Source organism: Convolutriloba macropyga, chromosome 2, assembly GCF_964194025.1.
Source record: "Convolutriloba macropyga chromosome 2, txConMacr16.3, whole genome shotgun sequence".
NCBI lineage: Eukaryota > Metazoa > Xenacoelomorpha > Acoela > Convolutidae > Convolutriloba > Convolutriloba macropyga.
Window position 1 is genome coordinate 17206607 of NC_134469.1, and position 27630 is coordinate 17234236.

Consider the following 27630-nt stretch of genomic DNA (forward strand, 5'->3'; position numbering starts at 1 on the left):
GGAGGGGGTGGGGCGCATGAGGGCAAAACGAATAACAGATCCAAAGAAATATCACTTACCTTTGATTGTCCACAAAAATAAAAATGAGAAACCAATGAAACTTTGTTCAATTTTGAAATGATAGCAGCAGGTGTTGATTAAAAAAATTGTCACACGGTTGTTATCGACCTCAGAGTTATCATAACACCTCGGCTTCGCCTCGGAGTTTGATAACTTCTCGGTGGCGATAACAGCCGTGTGATAATATTCATTCCCGATCGACACTGAAAAACACTTCAGCATTAGACTACGAGTTTATCACACTCTTTTCTTTTAGTAAACAGAGGCGATAAAAGAGTGGTAATAAACTGGTAGTCTAATGATGGAAACAGTTTGATAAATTTGTAGTCTAAAAAAACAAACATGATCGCAACAGGTGTTGATTAAAAAATTTACCACACGGTTGTTATCGACCTTGAAGTTATCATAACACCTCGGCTTCGCCTCCGAGTTTGATAACTTCTCCGTGCCGATAACAACCGTGTGCTAATATTCATTAGTGTGCAACCCTTTTAATTCCCGGATCTGAGCGTCATTAAAATTCAGTACTGAATCAAAAAAATTTTATTATTAATTTTACTATGGACAGAGCTCTGATCATGGCACTTATTAGACATTTCATGATAAAATTCAGAGTAAAATTTTGGGATTCTGCTGAACATTATGAACATCAGAAACTGCATTTTGTATGATCAGAAAGAAATTTTAGTCTGTTTTTGCACTGAACAGTATGAACAATCACCAACGGCCTTAATTTCGAAAAGAAAACACGATAGGCAATTCAAACAATTAATTAATCATCATCATGTGGTTATTCAAAACAGACTTTAAACATATGCTTATTCTAAACTGTATTTCTATAGAAGTTTAATGTTTTGCACAGTTCTCTCAATTGTCAGTTTGTATTGTACGCTGTTTTGGAACCATACCATACAATGCCATTCGTTGTGTCACTCGTCGTTCTTCTACTGCACTTTGCATCTGATCAGTGTGCACTGAATTCGGCATTCGAGTTAAAACTGATACTGCACTGAAATCGGCACTCGTTATTCACCTGCACCTTTCATCTGATCATTCACCTGTGACCTGAAGCGCTTCAGTCGTCAACTGAAGAGGACACGTTTCAACTAGAACATGTACACGTCGTACTGAAACGGCTGACGAACTTGGACAGACATCTCCAGAATGCCAACCAACATCTGCGTGATTTGTCAGTCATCCAATGCAAACAAACAAGGCACTGAAAACAGAATCGAAGGCGCAACAAGAAATTGACTCAACATAAACAAATACATAAACATAAGCCGCGAGAGTTTAAAAAAACGTTATAATCACACTTTGTTCAAAGAGTAAAAAGAATTAGTTCCAAATGCTCTCAATTAACATAAAGTGGACTAAATCAGAAAACTGTCTTGCCCCCCCTTAATTTAAATTCGGGGAAATGTCAAAAAAGTTGATAAAAACGTCAGAATTACCCGGGGAAACGGCAAAAAAAGTTGATAAAAACGTCAGAAACAGCCGGGGAAACGGCAAAAAAGTTGATAAAAACGTCCAAAACACACGGGGAAACGGCTAAAAAGTTGCCAAAAACGTCAAAAGCACCCTGGGAAACGGCAAAGAAAGTTGATAAAAACGTCAGAAACAGCCGGGTAAACGGCAGAAAAGTTGATAAAAACGTCAGAAACACCCGGGGAAACGGCAAAAAAAGTTGCCAAAAACGTCAGAAACGCCCGGGGAAATTAAATTAATTAAATCACACGTATGTTGATCGAACTCGTAGAGCTGTCTGTTTCAGCCGTTTCAGTACGACGTGCACGTGTTCTGTTGCAACTGTGTCCACGTCAGCCGGCGGCTGAAATGCCACAGGTCAAAGGTATTCTGACTTCCTGATTATTTAAATCGTCTTTTGAATTATCTAAAGGGTCGGGGGGGGGGGGGGGTAGGTTACCGTGCATTCGGGTCGGTGGGATATTGTGTAGTCGGGTCCGTGCATTCGCGTCGGTAGGATACCGTGTATTCGGGGGGGGGGATAGGATTCCGTGCATTCGGGACTTTAAACATATGCTTATTCTCAACTGTGTTTCTATAGAAGTTTAATGTTTTGCACAGTTCTCTCGATTGTCAATTTGTATTGTGTTCTGTTTTGGAACCATACCGTACCATGCCATTCGTTGTGTCACTCGTCGTTCTTCACCTGCACTTTGCATCTGATCAGTGTGCACTGAATTCGGCATTCGAGTTAAAACTGATTTAAATCGTCTTTTGAATTATCTAAAGGGTCGGGGGGGGGGGGGGGTAGGTTACCGTGCATTCGGGTCGGTGGGATATTGTGTAGTCGGATCCGTGCATTCGCGTCGGTAGGATACCGTGTATTCGGGGGGATAGGATTCCGTGCATTCGGGTCCCCCGCCCAAGTACGTTCGTTCGCTCGTTCAATACGGAGCATATGTTGTACTGTTCCCAATACTGTTCTCAATACTGGACGACTAACGCTATGAACGAAGATGATAACGAAGATAATAACTCTAAATGGACACGTTTCGCGACGAAACCTGCTGCACTGTCAATAACTTACCCCCCCCCCCCACCCCACAATGTGCTCCCAGCATCATCAAATGTATTCCATTATTCCGTTCCGTTGGTTCGTTATTCCGTTCCGTTATAAATTCCGTTCCGTTTCTTCGTCGCACCACCCCAATTCGTCGGATTCCCCCCGTTCGTCGGTCGGACCCCCACCAAACAACAATCCAAAGGAATAATAGAATGGTTGTTTGCTTGAAAATATAGCATCTTCATGCTCAACCAAAATTTTTTTCTGAAATTTCTATGAATATTATGAAGGACTCAAATCATCATGTTCATCCTACTTTCAGAAAAAAAATGCTTTCTGAATTTATACTGAACATACTTGGCTAACAAAGTACCCTTTGGTCACTCTGATTCAGTACTGAATCGTCGATATACTATTGGAATATAATGATTCAGTAATGAAAGTCTATGACACTCGGGTCCGGGTTATACTGAATTATCGACATCTTTGTCATCATCTTTGTCATCACCTCGACATTCATTTCAGAGCAAAGAGTCAGACGTTACTCGCTTATCTTTTAATCCAACTTTTCGTATATTTGATTTGATGAATTTATACTGATTAAATTTTGTTGTTTCAGCACTGCTTTGCTTTCATCTTCTACTTCATGAGTTTCGACAAGACTGCAGAGATGAACTCGTGGTACGAGAACCTTGAGAACAACTGTGCCAAGCAGAACATAGGAGGCAGAGTGATAGACTGCGACACTCTCAGGGAGTACAGAGACCAGATCAGCTTCTACTTTGTTGTCACAACTGTCACCACTGCTGGCTTTGGGGACATAACCTCTGCAAGGTCGTCAGAAAGGGTAGGAACAGCTCGTATATACTCACTTATGAACTGGGTAATTTCAAATTTGCAATGGCTTGTCGCGGTTTTCGAAAGATCATAACCATAATCAAATTATCTAGCCTAGGTCGGGATTTCACTTGGATTGCGATTCCCATTAATTGACCACTTCAGCACGTTCACATGTATAGTGATGTTTTTAAATGCTCTCAAATGAAGTTTTTTTAATAGCCGCCCTCATCTTCTCGGCCGGCTATTATAGCGCTCCTCTTTCTTTTTTACAATTCAAAGAATTTGAATTGTATTGGGGTGCTGTCTTTTTTTAAGATCTGTTCACACATTTTCATGATTTTTGAAGTCAAATTGGAGTAGTGATTTTGGTCACGCCGAAACAGGAAGTGGAGCGAAAAAGCGAGTGGTTCTGCGGCGTAAAATTTTTCGCTCTAAATTTAAAGTAGAGTGAGAAAACTGTGTTTGAACAAAAATTCGCTTTCTCGCTTGTGGTTTTTTGTTCACATGCGGCTATTTCACTTTGATTTTTACAGTTTTTTCGATTTTTTGGATCGGATTCTTTTCTAAATGGTTTTCCCAATCCATTCATAGTCCATTCTAGGTCTAGTTTTTCTGTTTAGTCAATGAAAATTCTTTGAATTGTACGTCAGGACTTGTCCTGCTATGTTTTTTTACTTCGTCGAATAAAAAAATGTTTCGCTTTACCTCATTTTGCCGCTTTTTCAACATTTTGCGTGATATCTTTTTGACTTCTCTAGGCTAGTTTCTCTCTTCTCTCATTCTGCTAAAAGTGATTTTAAACATCAGTTGCTCAGCAAAGCAATTCAAAATGAACAGAGTCAGTATAAAAAATTGAAGTCAGAAATAGAAACGGGATAAACCCATAAAGCCCAATTTTAGATGCCCGCTATTTGAACGTCGTTCCTATAAGTCTTAGTTACCATCTCTAATGCTTATTGGTATTGATATTAGCCCCTGTAGCCTGTCTCTAAGAAACAGAAGTACGTTATCTTCAACTACGAAATGCCATCAAAATAAATCGCACTTAAAAAATGTTTTTGTACAAAAATCTTTTTTTTTCAATATTTTCTGTTCTTTCAATCCCAATCATGCTTATTGGAATCAACGGCGGCTATTTTCCGGCAATCTGCCGGGTATGTTTTTTTAATGAAATATTTTTTGCCTGAGCAATTTTCCGACTGACGCCTTTAACTTTTAGTTCTTAAAAACGGATAAAACAGGTGACACCCAGAGGGCTTTGAGAGGCTGAGCAGCTCTCTTAAAGCCTTACGCTTTACTAGTCTCTAAGTATGCTATTCACCGAAAATGTGAATAGGATAAAGACCAGTAACCTCTCACCACTCCCCCCATTCTTTTTGGACACCACTCCTCCTCTTTTGGACTCTCTCCTCCAGCCAGCCATCTCCCCCCGTCCCCCGCCCAGGCATCCCGTCAGCTTGAACCCCCCCCCACCCACGATACCCCCCTCTACGCTCACCCACGCCCTAATGCTAGCACCCTTTAGCCCCAGTTGGCTCCTACCAAAGCCAACCGCTCGCTGTCCTTTGAGAGCAACTCCGATTTTGGTCGGTTATGTCTCAAAATTATTTACGCCTCTGAATTTGAAGGCTTTGCAATTTGACAACTGTCATCCACACCATATACAGTTGAGTTCACGAAGAGACTTAAGACATATGTCATAGATTTTCACAATGCTTGTTTTCAGGTGGTGATTCTGATCATGATAGTTTTCTTTGTCTTCTTCAACTCGCTCCTCTTTTCATACATCTATGCACTTCTGTCCTCTCGCAACCAGTTCAAAGTGGACATGAAGAACAAACACTTGATTGTACAGGACTACCTGAGGAGGAGATACCACATGGACGAACTCTCTCGCAACATACAACTCAACTACTACCTACTAAGTAAAGCTCTAAGATTGCTTCACCTGTCGTATAGGTCACGTGACTCCTCGGGATGAAGTACCTCGGGAAATTTGGCATTCGTTGAGAACTGTGTAGAGAACGTCGTCAAGATAAGAGACAGAATGAATTTTGAATTGACTTCGAAAACGCGAACTTTGCAAACATGACCTGTTAATCAGCGCTGTCACTATACACTGTCAATGTTCAAACATAAAAACTGTATTTTCACTATATTTTCTTTTCAGCCGAATCAAAGTCAGATGAAATAGTGGAGGCATTTGTCCCTACAGAGTTGTACAGTGCCTATGAGACGCTGTGTGAGAGAGCGTACCAGGATCCATATCACGTATCCAAACTTCCCGGTAAAATCAGCCAAAATTAATAGTTTTCAATTTTTTTAACGATTTATAGGACTGACTTATAGGAAGTGACTTGCAAACGTTGGCCAAGTCTTGTCTCCTAGGAATTTGTTGACTTGCTTGTTCGGTACTGATCTACCAGATTTGCACATAGGCATGGTCAACTCATACTTTCATTTGTTACCACATTGGTCAAGGTCGAATTTGGTTTGTTCCAGCTGTGACTCTGGTGAAAGAGACTGGATATTTGGACTCATCCAACAGTGTCCTCTTCCTCATGCTCACAGGAGCCTGTCTCTTCGTACAGTTCTTCTACGCTCTCATGGTCAAGGTTAGTTTTTCTTTCTCTAACTTTAATACTGCGTTGCCTTAAAGTATCTCATTTTTTAATCTAATTTTTATTAATAGCCGCGAAGCGATAGCGGCTATTATTGGGGACATCGTATTTTTTTTTACAATCCAAGAATTGGATTGTATTGGTGCTCTGTCTTTTTTTAAAATTTTTCAAGCTGTTTTCACAACTTTTTTCATGACTTTGAGCTTTCAAACCGGGATAAGCTCAGTGGGCATCAAGTTTCATTAGAGGCCCGTAGCCGCTTATAGTAGTCCTTCAAGTACATAGAGTGGTGAAGCTACTGGGAAGGCCGAAATTCAAGGTTAAAGGGTAATTTTTAGGAGTTTTTGAGACCAGAACGTTGCAATTTTTCGCATTTTTTCGGCGTTTTTCGAAAATTTTGTTAGACCAGTCTAAAATTGAGGTTTGTGAAAGTTGATAAAGCTCTTTTGCAAGACGTTTTTACTTTTTATGGCCATTTTAAGAGCTGTCTTTTTTGGTACTTCAAACATAAACACGCAAATTTATACTAATAAATACAATTTTTTTCAAGTTTTTTGAAAAATTTGATCATTTTTGAAGTTTTTTGGCCCTTGCTGTCAATAAACCTCTTCGTGAGTTTAATAATAGGTAATTGCATAATTTTTAGTGGTAATAGAATGATTTTCAACATTTCAACATTACAAATTTTTGCAATTTTTTGATAAAACTTGCAATTTTTTTCAAGTTTTTGAAAATTTTTTGTCATTTTTCATGTTTTTTTGAATATCAATGGCCAAGGCGTCACCTCTAGGTTTTTATAATAGGTCATTGCATAGTTACTAGTGGTAATGGGAAATGTGTATCGAGATTTTATTATTACGATTTTTACGATTTTAGGCTATTTTAAAAAAAATGCAAATTTTTATTTGAAAATTTCTGATAATTTAGTATTCTTTCCTCCACGAGTGGATCAGAAACCTCCTCCAGGGTTTGATGTTAAGTTACAGCATAGTTGCTATGGATAACAGATTGTTTATCAACTTTTTAAAAACACGAGTTTCAGCAGTTTTTTGATAAAATTTTAATTTTTTAAATTTTTTTCGAAATTTTTTATGTTCATGTTTATGGATCTTGATGAGCCATTGAAATTACTTAAGCCTCAAACTAAGGATACTGGCTAGTCTTTGGAGGCAATGAAAAAGGTTTCTGAAGATATTAAGATCACCAATTGGGGCAAGATTTTGTTAAAATTTTTTTTTTTTTACTGTTTGGTTTGTGATTTGATTTTAGCGACTTTACAGGCTTACGAAACTTTTTTAAATCCCGCAGACGGGTTACATGATAGGACCCTAGAGACAAAGAAATGGTTTTGAAGATCCCCCCCCCGAAATGTAGAAAACTTCTTTAAAATTCGCGCTTCTCATTTTTTTGAAGCATTTTTCAGAGTTTATCTACCTTTCGTGGGAAATTAATCTCTTTCAAAGCTTGTGCGTGAGTTGTTGAGTATATTTCCGTGGATTGTATTTCAGGACTTGTCCTGCTATGTTTTTTAATTAGTCGTCTCCGTCGATGATTTTTACGACCTGACTTCTTGGAGCTGACTTCTTGGAATTGACTTCTGTGACTTCTATTGCTTTGCAGTTAAAATTTGTATGTGTGACGTCATTTCTGCTTTTAGGTCAATTGCGTGACTTACCTCACTCACAAAAATGACTTCTGATCTCACTTATGGAACTTCAAATTTTATTAACATTTTAGTTAAAGTTCAATAGTGTGCATCTAAGTAGTGCCAAACTTTTATGCCCTAGTTCTTGAGTATTAGTCTTGAGTTTTTGTTTTCGAAAAGCAACTTTGAAAAAACTCTCTTAGCGCTTTTCCCTTATAGACCGTATATGTCAAAAAACTGACAGTCCGAATCTAACCCAAAAAGTGGTCTATTAAAGGAGTGGTGGTCGATCTGTCTTTCTTATTTCTTCAGTTGTTTCATTCATGGAAGGCCACAAGCGTCTATCGCGGCTATTTTCCGGCGATCTGCCGGCTATGTTCTCATTATTTTAACCTCAAAACATTAAAAAATATATGAGTTATTTAAATGCTATGTTGCTACCGGATCGAAAACAAAAGTTAATCTTGTAAGATCTTGCAAGATGTTTTCAATTTTCTTGCAAGACTTTGTTAAATCTTACAAGATTCATACAAGATTCTTTTATGATCTTACAAGATTAAATAAATCTGTCGGTAAGTTGCATGAATGCCAGATCAGCTAAACACTTTCAAGATAAGATGTTGGCTTTAATAAAGGAAATGTTCTGCTATAAAATTAATTAATGATGAGCTTTGAGTATATTTAAAATTTGAAGCTTAATAATTGAACATTTAAATTTGTGATTTCCTAATTTTTCGAAAATCTGAATGATTTTCTGGATGCTTTTCTCATTGTCACCCTTTTTTGGCTTGATGTGTTCATAGCTGGCTAATCTATATTTGTACGTGGAAGGTATCAAACGAGAAAGACCTCTCTAATTTCGACATGGAGTACTTCGTTGTTGTGGCTGGACTGTGTCTGGGTTTCGGGGACATCACTGCCACAAGTATTGATGGAATTCGTATCACAATGGGTATTATGATAGTTGGCAATCTACTCATGCAATGGGCAACTCTTCAATTATCCAGTCTGAAACTTAACGAAGACAGGTTGGGATTTTCAGGCGCTTTTTTTCGTGTACATTTCAGACAATTTCAGGTAAGTTCACCCGAAGACGCCTGAATTGTTCAAGCAAATTTCAGGGGAACAATTAACGGGGAACAATTTGCCTTAACAGTTCAGGTGTTTTTTTTTTCAGGTATATTTGCCTGAACTTTATATAGAATGTAGATGAATGGGCGCAACAATTTCAGATATTTTTTTCAGTATCTTCGTTACCTTCGATGAAACCGTTTAGAGACTGTAAATATGCATGCAATCAGATTCCTAATAGACAGTTTAGGCGAGGCGTGAAATTTAATCTTTCGCAATTCAGATTTACGTAGACTAAGACGAAAGAGTAGATTTTTCATTTTCCAGAACGTTATTTCCATTGGTTACGTAGATGTACTCGATTGTGTGGCTTTAATTCGTTATTATCGTCAAACCATATTTATCTCAAATAATCATCGCAAAAACGCCATTATTTTTAGGGTGCAGCTTGTTTACGCCTCTTTCAAAGTGAATTGACAAAACATTCTTCAAAAGTTCTTTCGGTTTTAATTATTCTTGAATGAAATTTGAAGCGATCATTATGAATGAGTTGTTTTTGATGCAAACTTCTTGCTAGATTGTTTTCCTCTAGAAAAATATTTCGCTAGCTCGAGTGATCGAAAAAGAAAAAGAAAACGAAAAAGAAAAGTCATAGACTTGTAAAACCTTAGAGAATTATACTACTAACTTCTAAGTTTTAAGTTCAGCAAAGTTCCCGAGGAGCGCTTGAATTGCACAGTTTCATAATTTGAACGGCGATTTGGCATAATCATAATTTAATGCCCCCCTTTTCCCCTCGCTTTTTCGCTTTTCTCCTACCGTTCTGAAGTTAGCATCCACATGCTTAAGTTAGCTTGAGATAACGAAACGAAACCCCTCGTTCGGTTCCAGAGCAATTCTTCCAATCAAATCTTTTGTGATTGAGAGTGTCTGCTCATATTCTGATATTACACTTTTCTCTTTATATTTGTCGGATAGGATTCAATATTTTATTATTCTCTTTGAAATTCTCTCAATTTTAGAGCAGAAATTTGCCTGATATGTATTTCCCATCCATATATTTCAGATTGTTTTCTTTATCTCTCTGTTGTCTAAGGTGTGATTTCGCCTTTTTTGACTTTTGAATTCAATTAAAAGTCAAATTTGAACGGTTATTTTAGTCACACCAAAATCTCAAAAGAAACATTGAAATGAGCGGTTTAGATATTTAAAACTAAAATAAAAGACTTTCGTTTTTTTATTGATTGCTTTTGAGGATGAGCGGCGATTTCACTGCTCTTTCGCAATTTTGCTCTGTATTATTCAAGAAAGCCATTAAAAATTTTATTTCTTTTCTTTTGGTGCCTAATTGCAATTACTTCAAACGATAATTAACAGCTTATTGTTTTAATGACATTCAGACCTATAGTTGGTTTCTTTTTCCATTTCAACATTACGCCGCAGAGGTATACCCAAATTGTCACGGGTAAATTTGCCCGATATGCGTATCTTTTTTCCTTTTTAATTGCTCTTGAACGAAGTTCATAATAATTATTGTAAACGTGTGTGTCTTTTTTACGCAAAATTTTCGTTTGACAATTTTGACTTTTCAAGTTACTTTTACGCCCTTGACTTTTTGCGTTTTGCGTGATCTAAAATTCTCTCTCAATCACAATTTCAAGCAGCTGAACTCAATTGGCGGCAGTTTAATACTAAAAGGCAAATGAAAAGTGCGCCGAAATTGGTGCCATTTTTAAATTTAAATCTTAACATTGGTATATGTTAACCTCTAATGTGGTTATTTGAAGTCCGCTATTGAACTTTTTTGGTCTCATTTAAGCCCCCCCCCCCGACTGAAGGAGGCTGTAGTTGATTAGAGCTCCCACTAGTCGTTCGAGAGCAATTCTTCCGACCTTTAGTCGGTTATGTTTGCATCTGTTAATGCATTGAAAATGCAACAATATTGCACAATAAAGGTACTTTAGCACAACAGGCAAAATGGAAGCGAATCGCGCAACCCGTGTTCGCGAAAGTGTCTGAATTTTAACCGCGAATTTGAGAAACAATCTGGGTATCCTATTTTTTCCGCGGGCTACGTTTCACGAATCTGCTTGATTTATGTATCCCTTTTCGCACGCCAGGTAACTGTATTTGCACTAAATGTATCTAATTTCCGCGCTAAAAGTATATATAATCCGCAATTAAACCTGATTTAATGCGCGTTTATTAATTGATATCAATTAGGTAAGGTAATTAAAGTCGTTTAGTGGTGAATAATCTACCATATAGGGCTCAAAATTATCACATTGTTTTTATTTGATGTGAGCTGTAGGTCCGAAAGTGGAATTTGTATCATCCAAAGCCTTTTTTAGGGATTTTTCAGAAAATTTGACAATTTGGTTTCTGAAAAATGACTACTTCTTTTAGGGAAGTGAAAAATGAAAATAGCATCAGCTGATATTCTCGATCTTCGTCTCAGTATTTTTTTATGACTTTTCAGGCTTTTATTTGTGTTCAACCATCATTGTCTTGAGAGAATATGACAAAAAAATTCATTAATGTCCTGTTGCAACTTATTAACTCCTTTTATTTGTCCATGACATGAGAAGATTGGACAGAGGTAAATATCGATTAAAAAAGACGTGTGAATTGAATACTGTTTATTTTCTCGTTAAAATTTGGTTTATTGAGTGATTTGCATTTAAATTCAGCAAATGAATTGTTAAACTGAGTTTTTGTTCAATTTTTTGGCGTCTGTCAATTCTGTGCCTGTTTTGGAAGTCCGTTATTTTTTCTGAAAAATTCCTCCATTTCTCGACCGTTTTTTTGCGTCTTTTTACAGTTTTACAGGGGTCTATTTTTTTTCAATCAACACTTTTTGCGCCTATTTACATTTTTATAGGTGTTTTTTAAATTTTTTGCGTAATTTTACAGGTTTACAGGTGTCTGATAATTTTTTCTGAAAATGCCTGCCTTCTACTCTCTCCCTCTCAATAACAAATCTGATAAGTAATAAAATCGGAAGCAGATAATTACAATGCAATTTTCCAGTTCAACACAAACATTACAATGAGAGTTTTATTTGTGACTCAGGTATTAAAATTTTATTAAAAAAATTGAAATAGTTCTTTGTTTGTCCATGAGTTGTCCTTCCCTTTGGAATGTTTTAAAGAATCCGTCCTGGTAGTGTATCTCTTGGAATGGTGCTGGAAAAGAAAAGGGTGTTTATCACATATAAAAATGGCAACAAAAAAACCAAAATTCAAAACAAACGTTATTCGTTGCTTCCTTATTTCTTTCTTTAAATCACTTTAAAAGCTTCAACTCACTTTTGTATGCTTAATTAATAAAGCTTAAAGTTACTTTTTCATGCTCAAAAGCGCGCTCTCAATTACGCTCAATTGCCAGTTAGAGATTAATTTTTTTGCGAAAAACAAATACCTAAAATGAGCGAAAACGTGCTACAAGACTTGTCACCTGTTTTACAATTTTAATGTATTTCAAATTCGCAAAACTGGCCTAACTCTTTTTGCGAAAAATAAGATATAAAGCTTGTCTCCTAATTTCGTTCATTTTATGTATCTATTTTTTCCCTATTTTTAATATGGCGGAAATTTTGGGGTATAACTCGGCGTCGTAATGAATGAGTAAAATTAAAGAAAACAACTTTTTTGCTGGGTTAGTCTAGTTTGGAAATTTTTTTTCAGTCTACAAACTATATTGTTTTAATAGCTTCGACACCATTGCACGTATATGCGTCCTTGTGACTTGTTTATAATGCAGCTCTTAGTCACCTAAATTGCGTGCTCGGAAAAGTAAGGGCGGTTTTTGAATCATATTCACCCTTCCTAAGAATCATGTTTACGCCCTCTGTCAACCCATTGAGCTTGAGCTTAAGCGAGTTAACACGTCTCACCCCCCGGAGTTGGCTGAGAGCTAGTCGGTTGAAGTCTGCCGGTTATGTTTGCTCATTTTGCATAGGCTGTTGATCAACTACAATGAGAAGATCATGCAGGTGAAGAATGCCATGACTGACCTGAGTGAAGACATTCGGAGAGAAAAGGCAGTCATGAAAAGTAAGTGAGTCACGCTGTAGAATCATATCCTAACTTATTAATTGCACTCAAACGAAGTTTGTAGCAATTATTAATAGCCGCGAAGTGATAGCGGCTATTATTGGGGACATCGTGTTTTTTTAGTTCGTCGTCTCCATCGATGGTTCTTGCGATCTGACTTCTTGCAATCGATTTTTTTCATTTTCAGTGATTTTACTGCTTTGCAGTAGAAATTTGTGTGCGTGACGTAATTTGCTCTGCTTTTAGGTCAATTGCGTGACTTACCTCACTCAAAAAAATGACTTCTGAACTCGCTTAAAGAACTTTTAATTTTATGAACATTTACTCTAGTTAAAGGTCAATAGTGTGCATCTAAGTAGTGCCAAACCTATTATAGTTCGAATCTAACCCAAAAAGTCTAGTCGTCTATTAAAGGACTGGTGATCAATCTGTCTATCTTATTTCTTTAGTTGTTTCAATTCATGAGAGGCCCCAAGCGTCTCTCGCGGCTACTTTCCGGCAATCTGCCGACTAAGTTATTAGTACTGTGGTCTTTTATGCATTTTTTTTGCTTGACCGATTTGTTGTCTGACCCTTTTAACTTTTCGTCCTCCATAATATTAGTCCTGCAGTTTTTAGTGCAATTTTTTGCTTGGCCAATTTTCTTTCTGACGTTTAAAAACGGGATTAGCAAGCGACGCCCGGAGGGCATTAAATGGCTGAACAGCTCTCTTTGAGCCTTGCTTTTTAATAGTTTCTTAGTATGCGATTAAACGAAATTGTTTTGAGGAGACAATTTTGTGGTGCGAAGGGGTCTTAACCATAAAAGTTTGTCCCACTCAGTCACCCCCACACTCGTCTGTCCATCCTCCTCCGCCTGGCAATGTGGCCTCCTCACATGACACCCCCTCAAAGATTGACTTGCCCATAAATTTTACCTCAAAGCTTCGGAGGATTTTTTCAGAAGTTTAATTTGTATATAGATCAGGATTTACCGCAGAGAAGCGCAGGTTACAAATCATAACTGGATATACATGGAATGGGAATTTTCCTTGAAAAGGTTTTCAATTTGAAGACAGTTTATCATTGAAAAAGCACTGAAGTCGCCGCGCTGCCAGTAGGTTTATTATCAGTTATTTGGATCAATTTATTTTTTTGCTATTTTGACTTCGGAAAAAATGATAACCAATTAGGGGACAGCAATTTCATTTATGGTCTCTGCTTACAAGTAGGTAGACAAGAAGCTAAAAAATCATTAATTTTTTAGAGAAAACGCAAAAGAAATTGCAGAAGAAGCTTTTGACCTGGTGAGTATCTGCAGTAACATGTTTTGGACGTTTAAAGATTTCAATAATATGTTTGGCTTCAAAATCAATTGATTGGGAGAAAAAACCAGCTATCTTTGATACTGTAGGAGCTTCTTGATACGTCTTCTCAATTAAAGTTATTTACTACTTAATTAAATTAAAAAAAACTTATTTTTTTTTGTTTTGAGAATGTTTTTTATTTTGGCAACGGTAATGACCAATTTTTGCAGCTATGCAGTTTACCATTTTTAAATAATAAAGTTATTTAGTTATTTAGTTATTCAAATGGTACGAGATAAAAGATTTATGTTTGGTGTGATACAACAAATAGTCAAGAAAAACGCTGACTCAATCAGAAAATTGCTATTTTTGATTTAATCTCTCCAAAAATAATTGCCTTCTTTAAAGATAATCAAATGTTTAAAAAATGAAAGATGATGTCAAAAATTGAAAATTTTTATATCTGAGATTCAAATTGTTCTGATAAGCCATAACAATATTGAGCACTCACTAAGCTAGATAATTAGGGAATATATCAAGCATTAAGGGATATATTTCCAAACATTTTCAGTTTTGCGTATTCGTTCTATGCCAATACCTGGGTCCCAATTATTTTCTGGTCCCCATTATTTTTAGTTTATTTCGGAATGCAATGTTAATTAGAATTGGTCCACTAACCGGTACATTTAAAGATATTTGTACAAAAAACCTGCCAGATGGTTTGATTTGAAATGAGTGAAATAAGGGAAAAGTTGTAGACTTCGATTACCATCATTTGCGGCAAAAACGCGGAAAAATTGTAATTTTTTGTTTTTCTCTTAGACAGGTACTTTGACTATCTCATTAGTCTCGCCAATAAACGTAATTTCAAAATATTTTTCCTTTGAGTTAGAAGTTTTCAGTCTTGTAACCGTTGTGTTTTCAAACATTCGTAAGCAATTTGTCTGGGAATCGCAGCAAAAGAGGAAAAGTTTGGAGGACTGTAACAGGTGTTATTTTGCATCGGATCGTTTCCGTTTGTTCGGAAAATTCGGAAAAAGTTTTTGCGTTCGATGGAACAATTTGAGTTTTTGTTTTTGCCACCAGCTTTTTTGGGTGCATGATATTTGCGCCCCAAGCGCACGCTCATTATGTTTACATTATGATATACTAAATAACGGCACGTGCTCTGTTATTGTGGGGAGCACATCGTACGGGGGGCGAAAACGGAAAAGTTCCGAAAAACACTTCACCATATCAGCTATAAGGGCTTAGACCTCATTTTCTTTTCGCGGCGCATAAAAATGAAAAAGTAAGTGCTAACATTTTAACTAAACGTACATTTGATTTCTTAAACGGGAGATTGGCAATCTAGCTCATCTAAAATGTCTGTTGATAGCAGTAAAATTAGGGTCTGATTTCATTGAGTTCTTATTATTGCTCCGACCCACTTTAGTGGGGGAGGAACTATATGCTCAAATGGGTTTTTTTGTTCATTCAATTTTGGCTGATCAATATATTAATTGTAAAGAGTTGTGAGTGGTATCACTAGAAAGCCCGTCCAGCGTAGAATTTAAAATTAAAAAGATTTTTCGAATTTTGTTTTCTTAGAGCGAGTTATAGTGGTTTAAATTTTTGTGAATTTTAGACCAATTTGGTTTATTTTTATTCACAATTTTTCGAATATTTTCTTAAAATTTTGTCAATGTTGCTGAAATTTGTAAAAAATGTTTACAGTAGTAATATTGATTTTGTCTTCAAGGATAGAAAGGGGTTGCTGAATTGTTCGATCTGAGTTTTTTTGGCCATAATTTAGGCTAAAAGTCTCAAAATTCAGACTATGTTTTGTCAAAAATGGTACCAAACATTTTTTTAACCCACTTTTTTTTAATTTGGTGGAATTAGACAGCTTGAAACTGCAGTCATATTCTTTGTAAGCTCAACAAGAGAGCTAGTTGTACTCCCACTGGCTCTAAGAGTCTTCTGGAAATACAATCTGCATTATTTATTTCGAATATACTGAAAGGTTTGTTTAAAACAAATCTATTTCGCATTTATTTCAACAACTGAGTTTTTTCTGAGCGGGAACGCACGATTAGGGCTGATCTGGATGTCACCATGGATCCTTACGGTAAGAAAAATTTTAGATTTTAATGGGGCGCGGTCTTTTTTCAAAAATAATTCCTTATTTGTAGTTTATGGATATAACTGGCAAGAATTTCAAGTCAAAGCTCATTTTATTGACAGAGAGTGTTTAGAATAAACGAGGCTCAATAACCATATTTTTTGGTTTCAGAATGAAGCTCATGGTTTTCATGGCTCTGACGAAATGTTTTCCTAAAATTTTATGGACTTCTTATGCTCTGCTTTGATTTGTCATTTTTTGTAGTCCAGTCACTACGTCTCCCCAACCAGAGATCCAATGTTCATTTTAAAAGGTATTAGTGGACCTAGGGAATGGTTTCAGTTGTTATCTAATGTCTCTTACGGCTTTGAATTTGTTTTAATTTTTTGATAAAATACACCAATTTATTTTAATTCTCTCAACTTCTGGCTTAGTCCCAGTTAAAACAAGGGATCCTATTTCCCTTGAGTTATAAGTTAATGTCTGCAACGGTTTCAAATTCAACCAATAGGTTCTTGGTTTTGATACTAACAGTTTTCTTTTTTTTTTAATTTTTGATCATAATTGCACAATTTATAACTTCACATTTTGTTTCTTTGTTGGAATATCACATTTTTGAGAGATCAGAAAGAAGAAAAATTTATCTGTGAATATGCACAGCATTGAAAAAATTGTAAATGGATATGTTCAATGTTTTTGTTGAATAGATTGTGCTCTGGCCTGATGCACACTTCTCTCACAAATTTAGTGGATTTCAATTATGTCTTACCTATGTTTTTCTTTTTTTATAGTTGAACGACATATGCCTGATAATGATGGATCTCAATTGCTTCCCCAGGACGTATAATTTAAGCTCTTTAAAATTTTCTTTTGCTTAACATCTTTCCAATTAATTGGAAACGTTTTTTTTTTCAAGCTGTCTGCTTTTTGCTTTCATTTTAGTCAACGTGTAGCTCAATATGACAACTACGAATACTCTCAATCGCATTTGCTCATTCAATTTTTTTTTCAATTTGACTATATGTTTTGAGTGATGACTTACACCTTTTAGTTTTATAAGAATATTTCGAGATTTCTATACTGTTCATTTTTTGGATTTTTTTTCGTGTCATTTCTATGTAGCCCCTTTTATAAAGAACAGCCGTTGATGTTCAGATGAGAAGCAGGCGATAATTTACGTTTCTTGCAGATAACATCTTATTATAATAGTGCCTTGAAGAATTTGATGTTGTAAAATTGTTTGTGAAGATTTGGCTTGTGCCTGTAATTGTTGTTATTCTGTAGTCTCGTGACTTGTAGTCTCATTAATAACACGGCCATTTGGTTTCCTGGTGTGTTGCAACTTGAGCCATCTTTTTTGTTGAAAGCTTGTCTGTTTCTATTTTGCAAATATTTGTTTTCAAAAGCATTTTTAGATTTTTGAGCTTAACATTTTTTAAAAAATCGTTTTTCGGTCATTTTGTATCTTCGTCTCTGTATAGACAGGTCACAAACTGTTTCCAGTGTGCTAAAGTCTATAACGGTTTTAGTTTCAACTGTTTGTTTCACGGCCTTGTTACTACTGTTACTACAAGATTTCATAAAATTTTGAAATTTTTATATATTTGATTTTTTATTGCTCTTGGTGACAAGTTTATGGTTTCAACGGCTTATTGTCTTACGATCAGCTCCGTCAAAAAACGTCCGTATTACATTACATCGTTGATATTTTTGAAAAGAGAAAATTGCGATCGAATCACTCATAGATTTCTTATATTCTTTTTCATTTCCATTTGATACCATTACGTTTTAGCAATCTGGTGGCCATGTCAAAATCTGGTCTTCATTACATGGCTGTTTTACACTCATCTAGCTATACTTTAAATTGAGTTGATACTAGTATTTGAAGTTCAAACAGTATTTGAACTTCAATACCTCTTTTCGCCTCTTTTCAACTCTCAAAAACCTACCTCGCTCATTTTTTACGTTACTTAATTCAGATCATACCTGCTAATGAGCTATAACGTTCTCTATTTTAGGGCGCCATAAGGACAGTGACCCAAACAGAGTGCAGGTGGGTGAGGGCGCAGGACCTTTTCTGGTTCAGCAACAGGATGCAGGAGAAAGCTCAGTTGACTTAGAGGACAAAGAGACAGATGAAGAAAGATTCAACCGAATTATGGGATTTTTCCGTCTTAGGTGAGATTGAAGTTGTAGCAATTTCAGCATCTTATTGATTAAATATATTTATTTGTGAACTGCTGGTTGAGCTGAGGATTGTTCATTTTCATCTGATGATTGTTGAAGGTGGTTGCTGAATCAGGATCTTAACATGGATCCCGGACACATTTGCCAGTTTATGGCCGACGATCTGTTCTTTGACAGTGGGTACTCAATCTATCTTTCATCATATCTTAAGTTATATTCTACTGTCAAAAGCTCGCTTAAGGAAAAACTCGAAAAACATGTCGTCGGCTTTTCTTTTTTTGAATCTGAAGAATGCAAATTTATCACAACAGCTCGGTTAAAGTTAGATGCATGAAAATTTAATTTTCTTATTAAAACAACCAAGGGTTTGGTTTTTTAAAATAATCTAATAAAACTATTCAATTGCCCTCAACAAAGTTTGAAGAAATTATTGTAAACCTGTTGGTCTTTTTTATTCAAAATTTTTGCTCGAACTAATTGACTTTTCCAGTGACTTTTGTGCTATTGACTTTTTAACTCTTAAAGACGAATATTGGCATTCTGCGGATTTTCATGACTAGAAAAGGAGTATTGAAATTTTGCAGGTTTTTTAAGTCTCGGAGAGGAGTATTGGGATTCTACAGATCTCTTTTAACTGAACCAAGTTTGTTCATGACTTGAACTTTTGACTTTTGATTTCGAACATTGCCTTCCGTTTTTGAACATTGGATTTTAATAGTAGTTTGGTTTCCAATGCAGGGTGAATAGGTACTGTTGGTATTGTTCAAGGTCGAAAGGTCAATTTGAGAATTTTTCGTTGGGTAACAGTGCCTCCTCCCTGTCCAAATTACAGAACTAGCCACCTATCTACACCCACACCTATCTACACCATTCCTAACTCAACACCCACCTACATACCCCCACCCCCGCCTACTTACAACCCCCCCCCCCAACTACCTACCCCCCCCCCCCACCTACCTAGATCCTCACCGGCCACTTACCTACCCTCCCCCAATCTATCTACTCCCCCATACATACCTACCCCTACCCCTCCTCACCTAGATACCCCCTCCAACCCCCTCCCCCCACCTACCTACCCCAGGCCCACATACCTACCCTCCCCCTACCTACCTAACCCTCACCTCAACAAGCAAAATACCCCCTGCTACCCCAGCTACCTACCTACACCCCCTCCTACCTACCTACGCCACCAACAACCCACAACTTCAAACTTAAATTTGCGTCCAGCTTTTTCAAAAAAAAAATAGTGCTAATAAGCAATAAATGTTTTTCTCTTTGATGTTTCCGATACAGGTAGAACCCCGGCTCTTTCTCTTTGAAATTTCTGATTTAGAGATTGTATTGTACGAATCTGCAAGTCGTTTTCGGTATTCTACTGGCTATATTTTAAATTTTCTTGATCTAAATTTCTCTCTTTCACAAGTGTGAGCAGCAGAACTCAAGTGGCCACAGTTCACTACTTGAAGTTGACTGAAAAGTGCACCAAAATTCGGTATGATTAACTTCAGTTTTTGAATCTTTTCAGTTTGTGCCCCCAGTTTAGTGGATTTATATTAATTGCACCCCATGACGCTGGTGATATTTTTTACATAAAGATATGCTATGTAATGATACGTCCTCTGTAACTGGGGGATGCTTAACGTAACGGGGAGGGGGGCAAAAACGGCAAAGATCTTAATTTTTGTTAACGGTAATAGTGATATAAAGTTACCACTAATTATGTCATTTCAAGCGCGCCTAAAGAGTTTAGTTACCTAACCCAACCCCTATTCAATAGATTCTAACTCACACTAGTTGATCGAGAGCAATTCTTCCGACGTTAGTCGGTTTTTTTTGAATGCTGCTACTTTTCTGTCTATAGGAGGTCGTTCGTGCCGCTAAATCATTTTGTTGTTACTTTTTGTTTGAGGTCTCTTCGACGTCTTTTTAAAAAATTTATTCCACTTTGACTAAAATTTCGTATAATTGAACCTTTACTCCATTTAGGGTTAGAGTTTGGTGCTAAAAAGTAGATATGGACAAGTTGGTGGCCGCCGTATTGGCCGACAGGGTGTTTAACCGACAACCAAAAAATGAGAAATTTAACCGACAATTTCAGCAAAATGAGCAATAAATCTTATTCTAAAGCTGTGATTGGCCAATTTAAAACACTATTTCGTAAGCGGACAAATATACCGCACTTTTTTCATCAACTACTTTAACGAAGGTCTATCCGTGGTCGGACCGTATTTTACCGCATCTGGCCATGCCTCGCGAGCCATGGCCATGCCTCAGCGGCCCGTGGGACTTGATATGAATCTATCACAACCGAACTACTGATTTATGGACCAATTATGGACTTTTATTACCAATTATGATAAAACTGTCGGCTAAATTTCTCATTTTTTCCTTGTCGGCTAAACGCCCTGTCGGCCAATTTTCCTAGCACCGGACAAGTTGTTTTAGAAGCTTTAATTAGAGTGGCTTTTGTCTGCTGTAAAATATTGGAAAACCTATTTAAACTATACCTCGATTATTTGGAGTTCTGCTGGAATAATTTTTTTTTCAATAATAAGATTCCTGGCAGCATCGTAATTGTTTTTGGAATACGGTGCTAATTCTATCAATAGGATAGTAAGGTTTCTGATAAGATTGTAAGGCCCACGTTTGTATTAAAATTTCATGCTTTCGTCGAATAGAGTAATAATAATTTCAGCAAACAGGGATATCTGCCAGATGCTGTACTCGATCAAGTATCTCAAGACGCTTTTGAGACCTGAGATTGTACCCATTGTGAGACAGATGGAGATTGTTGTCTTTGCACCTAACGAAATTGTCATCAAGGTACGACTAAGTTCTGGTGATCCACAAGGTTTTCTCAAATCCGGCCTTGAGAGATAAACTAGCTTCAAGATAATAAATTTTCCTGAACTTTAATTCAGCAATTAAAGTTGGCAATGCAGCCAAACTATCCAAAGCCAACCCAGTAGCATCTTAAGGAAACTTGTTCGATTCCTGTAGCACATGCGTTGAAATGCGACTGCGGTAAAGAATAATAAGGAACCCATGATAAAGAAATAAGGCAGCCATTTTGATTTTGCGGTGTGATTTTATTACAGCCCTATTAGAGCTTTTATTCCTTTTTTCTTATATCAATCAATTATCATGCCCTCAATTATCATCACGTCACATTCTGGCAGCTTTCCTAGTTACATTTAATCAACCTTAAAAAATTATTTAATGAAAAAGTGGTTTTGGGGAGGCTTTGACACATTATGCTTTTTTAGAAGTTTTTCTGAATTTTTGAAGGAAGGTGGCTTCGACTCCTCCCTTTATCTGCTGATCCATGGCCAAGTGTGTCAACAGACGCCTCTAGTTCAGACCTGGGATGACAGTAAACAGGAGCACGTGACTACTGGTGGTGAAGAGATATCAGTGGGCAATCGGAGGGTGTTTGGCATGATTGGATTTTTCACCGATGCACAGCAGTTAGAGACCATCATCAGTAAGGTTCGTGGCAGAAACTTTAATTGGCATAAAATAACAGGGAGGCTAAGTAATCCGAGCATTCTCACATAGTGTTTCATCCTCTCATGCACACACTTTCAAGACCGAAAAATATTCCTAAGGTATGAAAAATGAAAATTGATGCGTATTTCAATCGGCGTAAATTTCAGGAAAGGTCTAAAATACTAAAAACAGAAGAAAAACTTCAAAGAATTCTGAAAAATTCTGCCATGTTGGAAAATTCTGCCATGTTGGAAAATTCTGCCACAGTCGATCTTTTGATTACAAATTTCAACAGTCAGAAATTTTCTCAGTTGTGAGCGAAAGTTCAATCATTGCATCATTGAGAAATTTCATTGCGGCGTGCTCCTTTATCGGGCGACCTCCTTTAGAGAAACAGACAATAAATACTTCTTTCCTGAAGAAGAAAGTATGAAATTACATTTCTTTAGAATAATTTCTAAAAAATCGATGATTTTCAAAAACAGTATGATGAGGTCTTGTGGTTCAAGAAAATGAAAAAGTATTGAAGATCCTGTGGCAAAGTTAAATTATCCAACTAGAGGAACGTTACTTAAGTAACACTGTGTTATTTGGATAATTTAATTTTGCCGTCGTTGCTCCACATTACATTTCTTTTTTGATCTCTTTGTCATGACTTTGTATTAACTTAAAATAAACCAAAATTTAACTGTAAACTGGGTTAAACAACGTCCATAGTCACCCTCTGTGCTAATTTAATTGCTAATGTGAAATGCAAAAATTAAAAATAGCTGACGAATCACTTGCTATAAGAGTTTTTAACGTTTTGTTTTTTTCCTAAGCAGGTAGTCTCAGATCGCTCTTAATCTAGTTGCTTCAACCGCAATTTCACAACTTTTCATGTTCGCTACGTTAAGCATGTAACTAAAGAATCGATCACTTGATCGTGAACTCAGTGAAAACATTGAGACAAAATTTCAGCTGAGAGAGATGAAGCTCGAAAACTGTCCAAAATTTTTTATACGGATAATTTATGAATTTTAAGGAATCATTTATCGTTGAAATTAACAAAGTTTGCTAAAATTGAACTATTGGGGCACTAGTTTTGAACTACTTTGAACTATTTTTGAAATATTGGCAAAATTTTTAATTGCTTTTACCCAAAGTTCGTAGCAAAAATATTGGTCAAGGTGTCTTTTTTATGCTATTGGTTGCTGGACAATTCCTCGTCGGACCATTTTAAATTTTTGACCTCAAAAAGATGATAAACAGGTAAAACCAGGAGGTCAGTAAGTGGCTTAGCAGCTCTCCTAGAGCTGACGCCTTAGTGTTTTTTAAATTTTCTATCAGCCGAAACTGTTCTGAGGTACCGCTCGAGCACTTCCCTGTCCATCTTCCTCCGCCTGGCGATTTGCACCCCACTGTCCTCCAGCGTTCTTGACCTTAATGCACCGCCCCCAACTCTGCACCACCCCCACTCCACTCGCCCCCATCTAATTCTAGCATCCCCCAGCCCTTGCTGGCTACTACCGAGACCATTCGCTGGCCGGTTGTTAGAGTGCAATTCAGCCGACGTGTTGGGCCAAACAACTCTAAAATACTTTTTGAATTATAAAATTTTAATTTAATTCAGTAGCGTACGACTGATTTAATTTTTTTAAATGATAAACAAACTAATATTTTCCAAAAACTTCCTGAAAAGGGGTGATTTGTGACCATTACCGCTTTTTTTTGGAACATGCTAAACTGTCAAAAGTTCCCCTGTTTTTTTAAATGAAAACGTCAGCCCGAACAATTCAACAACTTTGTTTATCTTTAAAAGAAAAGTAATGCCATTATGTAAACAGTTTTATGATATTTAGAAAATATATAAGTAAACAGTTTTACAAAATACTTGAAAAATTTGGAAAAGATTCATCAAATGGTGATAAACAAGCGAATACTCACATAACTTTAAAAGTCGATAACTCGAAATTAAAAAAAATATATATCTAAAGAATTTCTACTGTTGAGGGGCTGGCTAATGACACCTTTCATATCTCTTGACGCTCAGCCAAATTTGACTGTACAAAAGAAGAAAACCCAATTAATAATGTAGTCCCTCCAATTGGGGTCGGAACAATGAAACGTATCAGTAATAGTCGCAAAGCGATACGGCTATTATTGGGGACATTGTGTTTTTTAATTCGTCTTGTAAGCAACATTGCTGTTTTTTGTGACCATGACCACACACCAATAGCTCGGACTATATGAGTTGTATATCTTCTCCCCAAAATACAGTTTAAATCCCCAAATATTGATAAAATGTACACCACATTTAACGTTTAACGTAAAAAATGTCACAGACAGTTCTCAAAGGACGCTTTGCAATTCTACTTCGGTAAAATTAGTTCGCGAATGTTCAAACTTACTTCCTCACAACGAAAATTGATAGACATACATCTAAAATCAAATTGAGGAAACATATGGATCTATTCTGGTCCTCCCCCAATAATTGTGTATTGTGATGTAGCACGCCACTATGTAAAAAAATAGCACCTGCGCCTGGGGTGTAAAAGTTATGCCCACTAAGATGGGTGAGGGACAGAACAGATCAAGTTTATTTTTCCCTTAAAAGGGAAATTTCGGTGTTCTTTTTTGCAGAAACTTATCTACATGGAAGGTTTTCACACTTCTCTTTTCCCATTTTGTGAGTTTTGTTCTTGTACATGCTCATCAGGGATCGAAAATCTGACTTAATAATAATAATAAATTGTTTTCAAGTAAGTTAACATTGCTGTACAAACTAGGCCGCACAGAACCGCCACTTACTTGATAGGTCATCAAAAGGTCCGATGGTCCTCGTCAAGTGATGCCAGTAGCAGTACTAAGAGACTTTCAAAGACAGATTGTCAGATGCTTAAGATGCAAAGGATTTGAGATGATCAGCTCAATATATTAACGAAACTATTTGTTGATTATTGCTAATGTAATTGTCTCTAAAACTATACTGATAACGTTTCAATTCTTTTTATTCAAGTTTTGTACATCTGAAATGAAATTGGGGTTAAATTTTAATATAAAGTTCAACAGTTTTCTTATTCTTACTCCTAACCGTTTAGGGCTAAGTCCACTCACGGCGTTTGTACTTTTCAACTGACGGGATGATGTTCTTTTTAACTCAACTGATTCTATTTCTTTCTCTGTTATAAGGAATTTTAGACTATTTATTTCACATTCCGATCTAAGTATCTGTGTTAATTTTTTAAAAAGTTCAAAAATGTGCAAATCTTTGATCGAATGCATTTTATACTTTTCTCGATTTTGCAGTGTTGATTCCGTTTTTCTTTTTTTAAACATGATTCTGGCAATTTGTTTTATTTTTGCTTCTAGAGGCTGAAGTGTTGTCTTGCTACTGGTTCCATAGACTAAAACACCATAATTTAGTATTGGTTGTACGTAAACTTTATATGTTACAAGAAGCTGTGCAGTTGTCAAAATTGATCTCAACTTATAAAACAATCCAGAAAATTTGGACAGTTTTGCACATAATTCGAGGAAATGCCTATTAAAATTAAGTTTTTCATCAATATGTACTCCTAAGTATTTTAAAGACGTTTTTGACTGATCGCATCATTCTGCAAAAATATCTCTTGTTGAGAAGATTTTCTGATTGCGTTCAAATTCACAAGGTGCGTTTTTTCTAAATTGAGCGTCAGTTTGTTTCGCAAAAAATAGTCGGCGACAGAATCGATTGACTTCTCAAATTTTTCTGTACTTGAATACGCATTTTGCTTCAAAACAGCGTCGTCAGCAAACAAAATTGCAGTTGAGTCACCGCAGAAATCCTGAATATCATCTATATAATCTAGAAAGAGCAGTGGACCTAGCACCGAGCCCTGCGGCACTCCATATTCTATTGGTAAGAATTCCGACCTAAACTCAACCGATTTGACGCATTGTTGTCTGTCACTCAGATAGGATTTCAGTAATTTATGTACATGTCCTCTCATTCCTATGTTTTCTAGCTTTTCCAGGAGCAAATTTTGTTCAATTGTATCAAATGCTTTCTTCAGATCTATGAAGACAGCCTTTACTTCTTTAAATCCATTTTCCCAGTCTTCTCTGATTCCCTCGAGGAAATTAACTAGTGCATCAGTAGTCCCTCTTTTTTGTCGGAACCCAAATTGATTTTTATTAAGCAAATCGTATTTATCGAGGAATGTAGTAATCCGATCACAGAGTATTTTTTCTAGTGTTTTTCCAATCGTTGGTAATAAACTAATTGGCCTGTAGTTCTGAGCTTCGGAAGCATTCCCGCACTTATGTATTGGAATTATTACTGCTTTTTTCAAACATTTTGGGAAGGTTCCTTTTTCGAAACACTTATTGACTAAAAACGTCAATGTAGGAACTATAGCATATTCTATTTTTTTTAAGTATAAATTTATTGAGACCGTGACAATCAGTGCTGTATTTATTTTTCAATTTTTTAATGACTAGTGATATTTCGGCTTCATTTGTTGAGGTCAAAAACATGCTGTTTAAAACTCTTTTTCGTCTTCCAATTTTTCCAGGATCAATTAATTTATTCGATAAAATTTTTCCGATAGTTATGAAGTAAATGTTAAAATCTTCAATCTGATTCTCTGTCAACTCTTCTTGTTCTTTTCGTGTATTTCCACTCAACGTTTTCATTGTGTTAAAAAAGCTGCTGGAGTTGTTTTTTGCGTTTTTGTGCAGCATTTTCTGATGATAGATTTTTTTGTTCTCTTTTATTTTCTTTCTCAGCTTACTCCTGATTTTATTGAATTTTTCCTTGTTTTTATTATTTTTATGTCTCAAAACTCAAAAAGGTCTGGAAAAAGCTCTGTTTTTTTGCTGCTAAATTTTTTATGCTGTTGTCAATCCAAATTTGTTGCTGAGAAGGTTTTGATTTTTTTAATGGAATATAATTGTCAACTTCCTCAATGATAGCCTCTTGGAACTTTTTAAATGCAAGATCACAATCCAAAGCATAAAAGTGCGACATAAGTCTGCCTAATTTGTCTCTTATTTTAAAAACCATTTTTTCTAAAACTAAGTGGTTTTCAAGAACCGTCCAATCCCTGTAAACTTTGTTTTTCTGTGGTACAGCTTTTCCGACGTAGTCAGAGAACACGATTTGGAAATTATAGTGATCCGTTACAGCTGACTTGATGATTTCAGTTTCTACTTTCTTCGAGCAGTAAACTACGTCAATATTAGTTCTCGACTTTGCGCTTTCTCTAGTATACCCAGCGTTTGACATATTACTTAAGTTGTAAGAACTCACAATGTCTTTTAATTCTGTATTGTTGTTTTTTTTACTATGGTCAATGTTAAAATCTCCGCAAACAATGTGCAACTGTTCCGGTTCCCGAGTCAGTTCTTCAAAAAACATTTGAAAAGTTTCCGATATTTCATTTATACTTGTATTCGGTTTGATATAGATCACTGTTAATAAAAAACTTTTGCCATTTTTTGTGTTGATTTTCACAGTTAAAATTTGAATACTGGTACTGCCAAACTTTTTAATAATTGTTTGTTTTAAATCCATCCTTACAAAGATCCCAACCCCTCCTCCTTTAGAAGTATTACGGGTGCTTGTAGCAATCTTCTGGTAGCCATCAAGGTTAATGCACTTTGTGTTAGATTGGTCCTTGAGCCACGTTTCCGTCAAACATATTGCTAAAGGCTGACTCTCCTGTTGTTTCATCAACACTTCAAACTCGTTCAAATTTTTGTAGATCGATCTGATGTTTT

At 36.3% G+C, this 27630-nt stretch overlaps 2 protein-coding genes across 4 annotated transcripts in view; one reads left to right on the forward strand and one right to left on the reverse strand.

Moving 5' to 3' along the window:
- Positions 1 to 27630, reverse strand: part of LOC142357315 (metal cation symporter ZIP14-like) — a 339525-nt gene that overhangs the window by 286621 nt on the left and 25274 nt on the right. The gene's annotated exons all lie outside the window — the stretch shown is intronic.
- LOC142357308 (uncharacterized) overlaps positions 1 to 27630 on the forward strand; it is a 77090-nt gene that overhangs the window by 25421 nt on the left and 24039 nt on the right. The window contains exons 8-18 of the mRNA XM_075408955.1: positions 1835 to 1912; positions 3210 to 3437; positions 5157 to 5355; positions 5601 to 5717; positions 5933 to 6045; positions 8528 to 8724; positions 12728 to 12822; positions 18231 to 18390; positions 18499 to 18575; positions 21095 to 21222; positions 21688 to 21888. Coding sequence (XP_075265070.1) covers positions 1835 to 1912; positions 3210 to 3437; positions 5157 to 5355; positions 5601 to 5717; positions 5933 to 6045; positions 8528 to 8724; positions 12728 to 12822; positions 18231 to 18390; positions 18499 to 18575; positions 21095 to 21222; positions 21688 to 21888 — 1593 coding nt within the window. The remainder of the gene's footprint in view (positions 1 to 1834; positions 1913 to 3209; positions 3438 to 5156; positions 5356 to 5600; positions 5718 to 5932; positions 6046 to 8527; positions 8725 to 12727; positions 12823 to 18230; positions 18391 to 18498; positions 18576 to 21094; positions 21223 to 21687; positions 21889 to 27630) is intronic.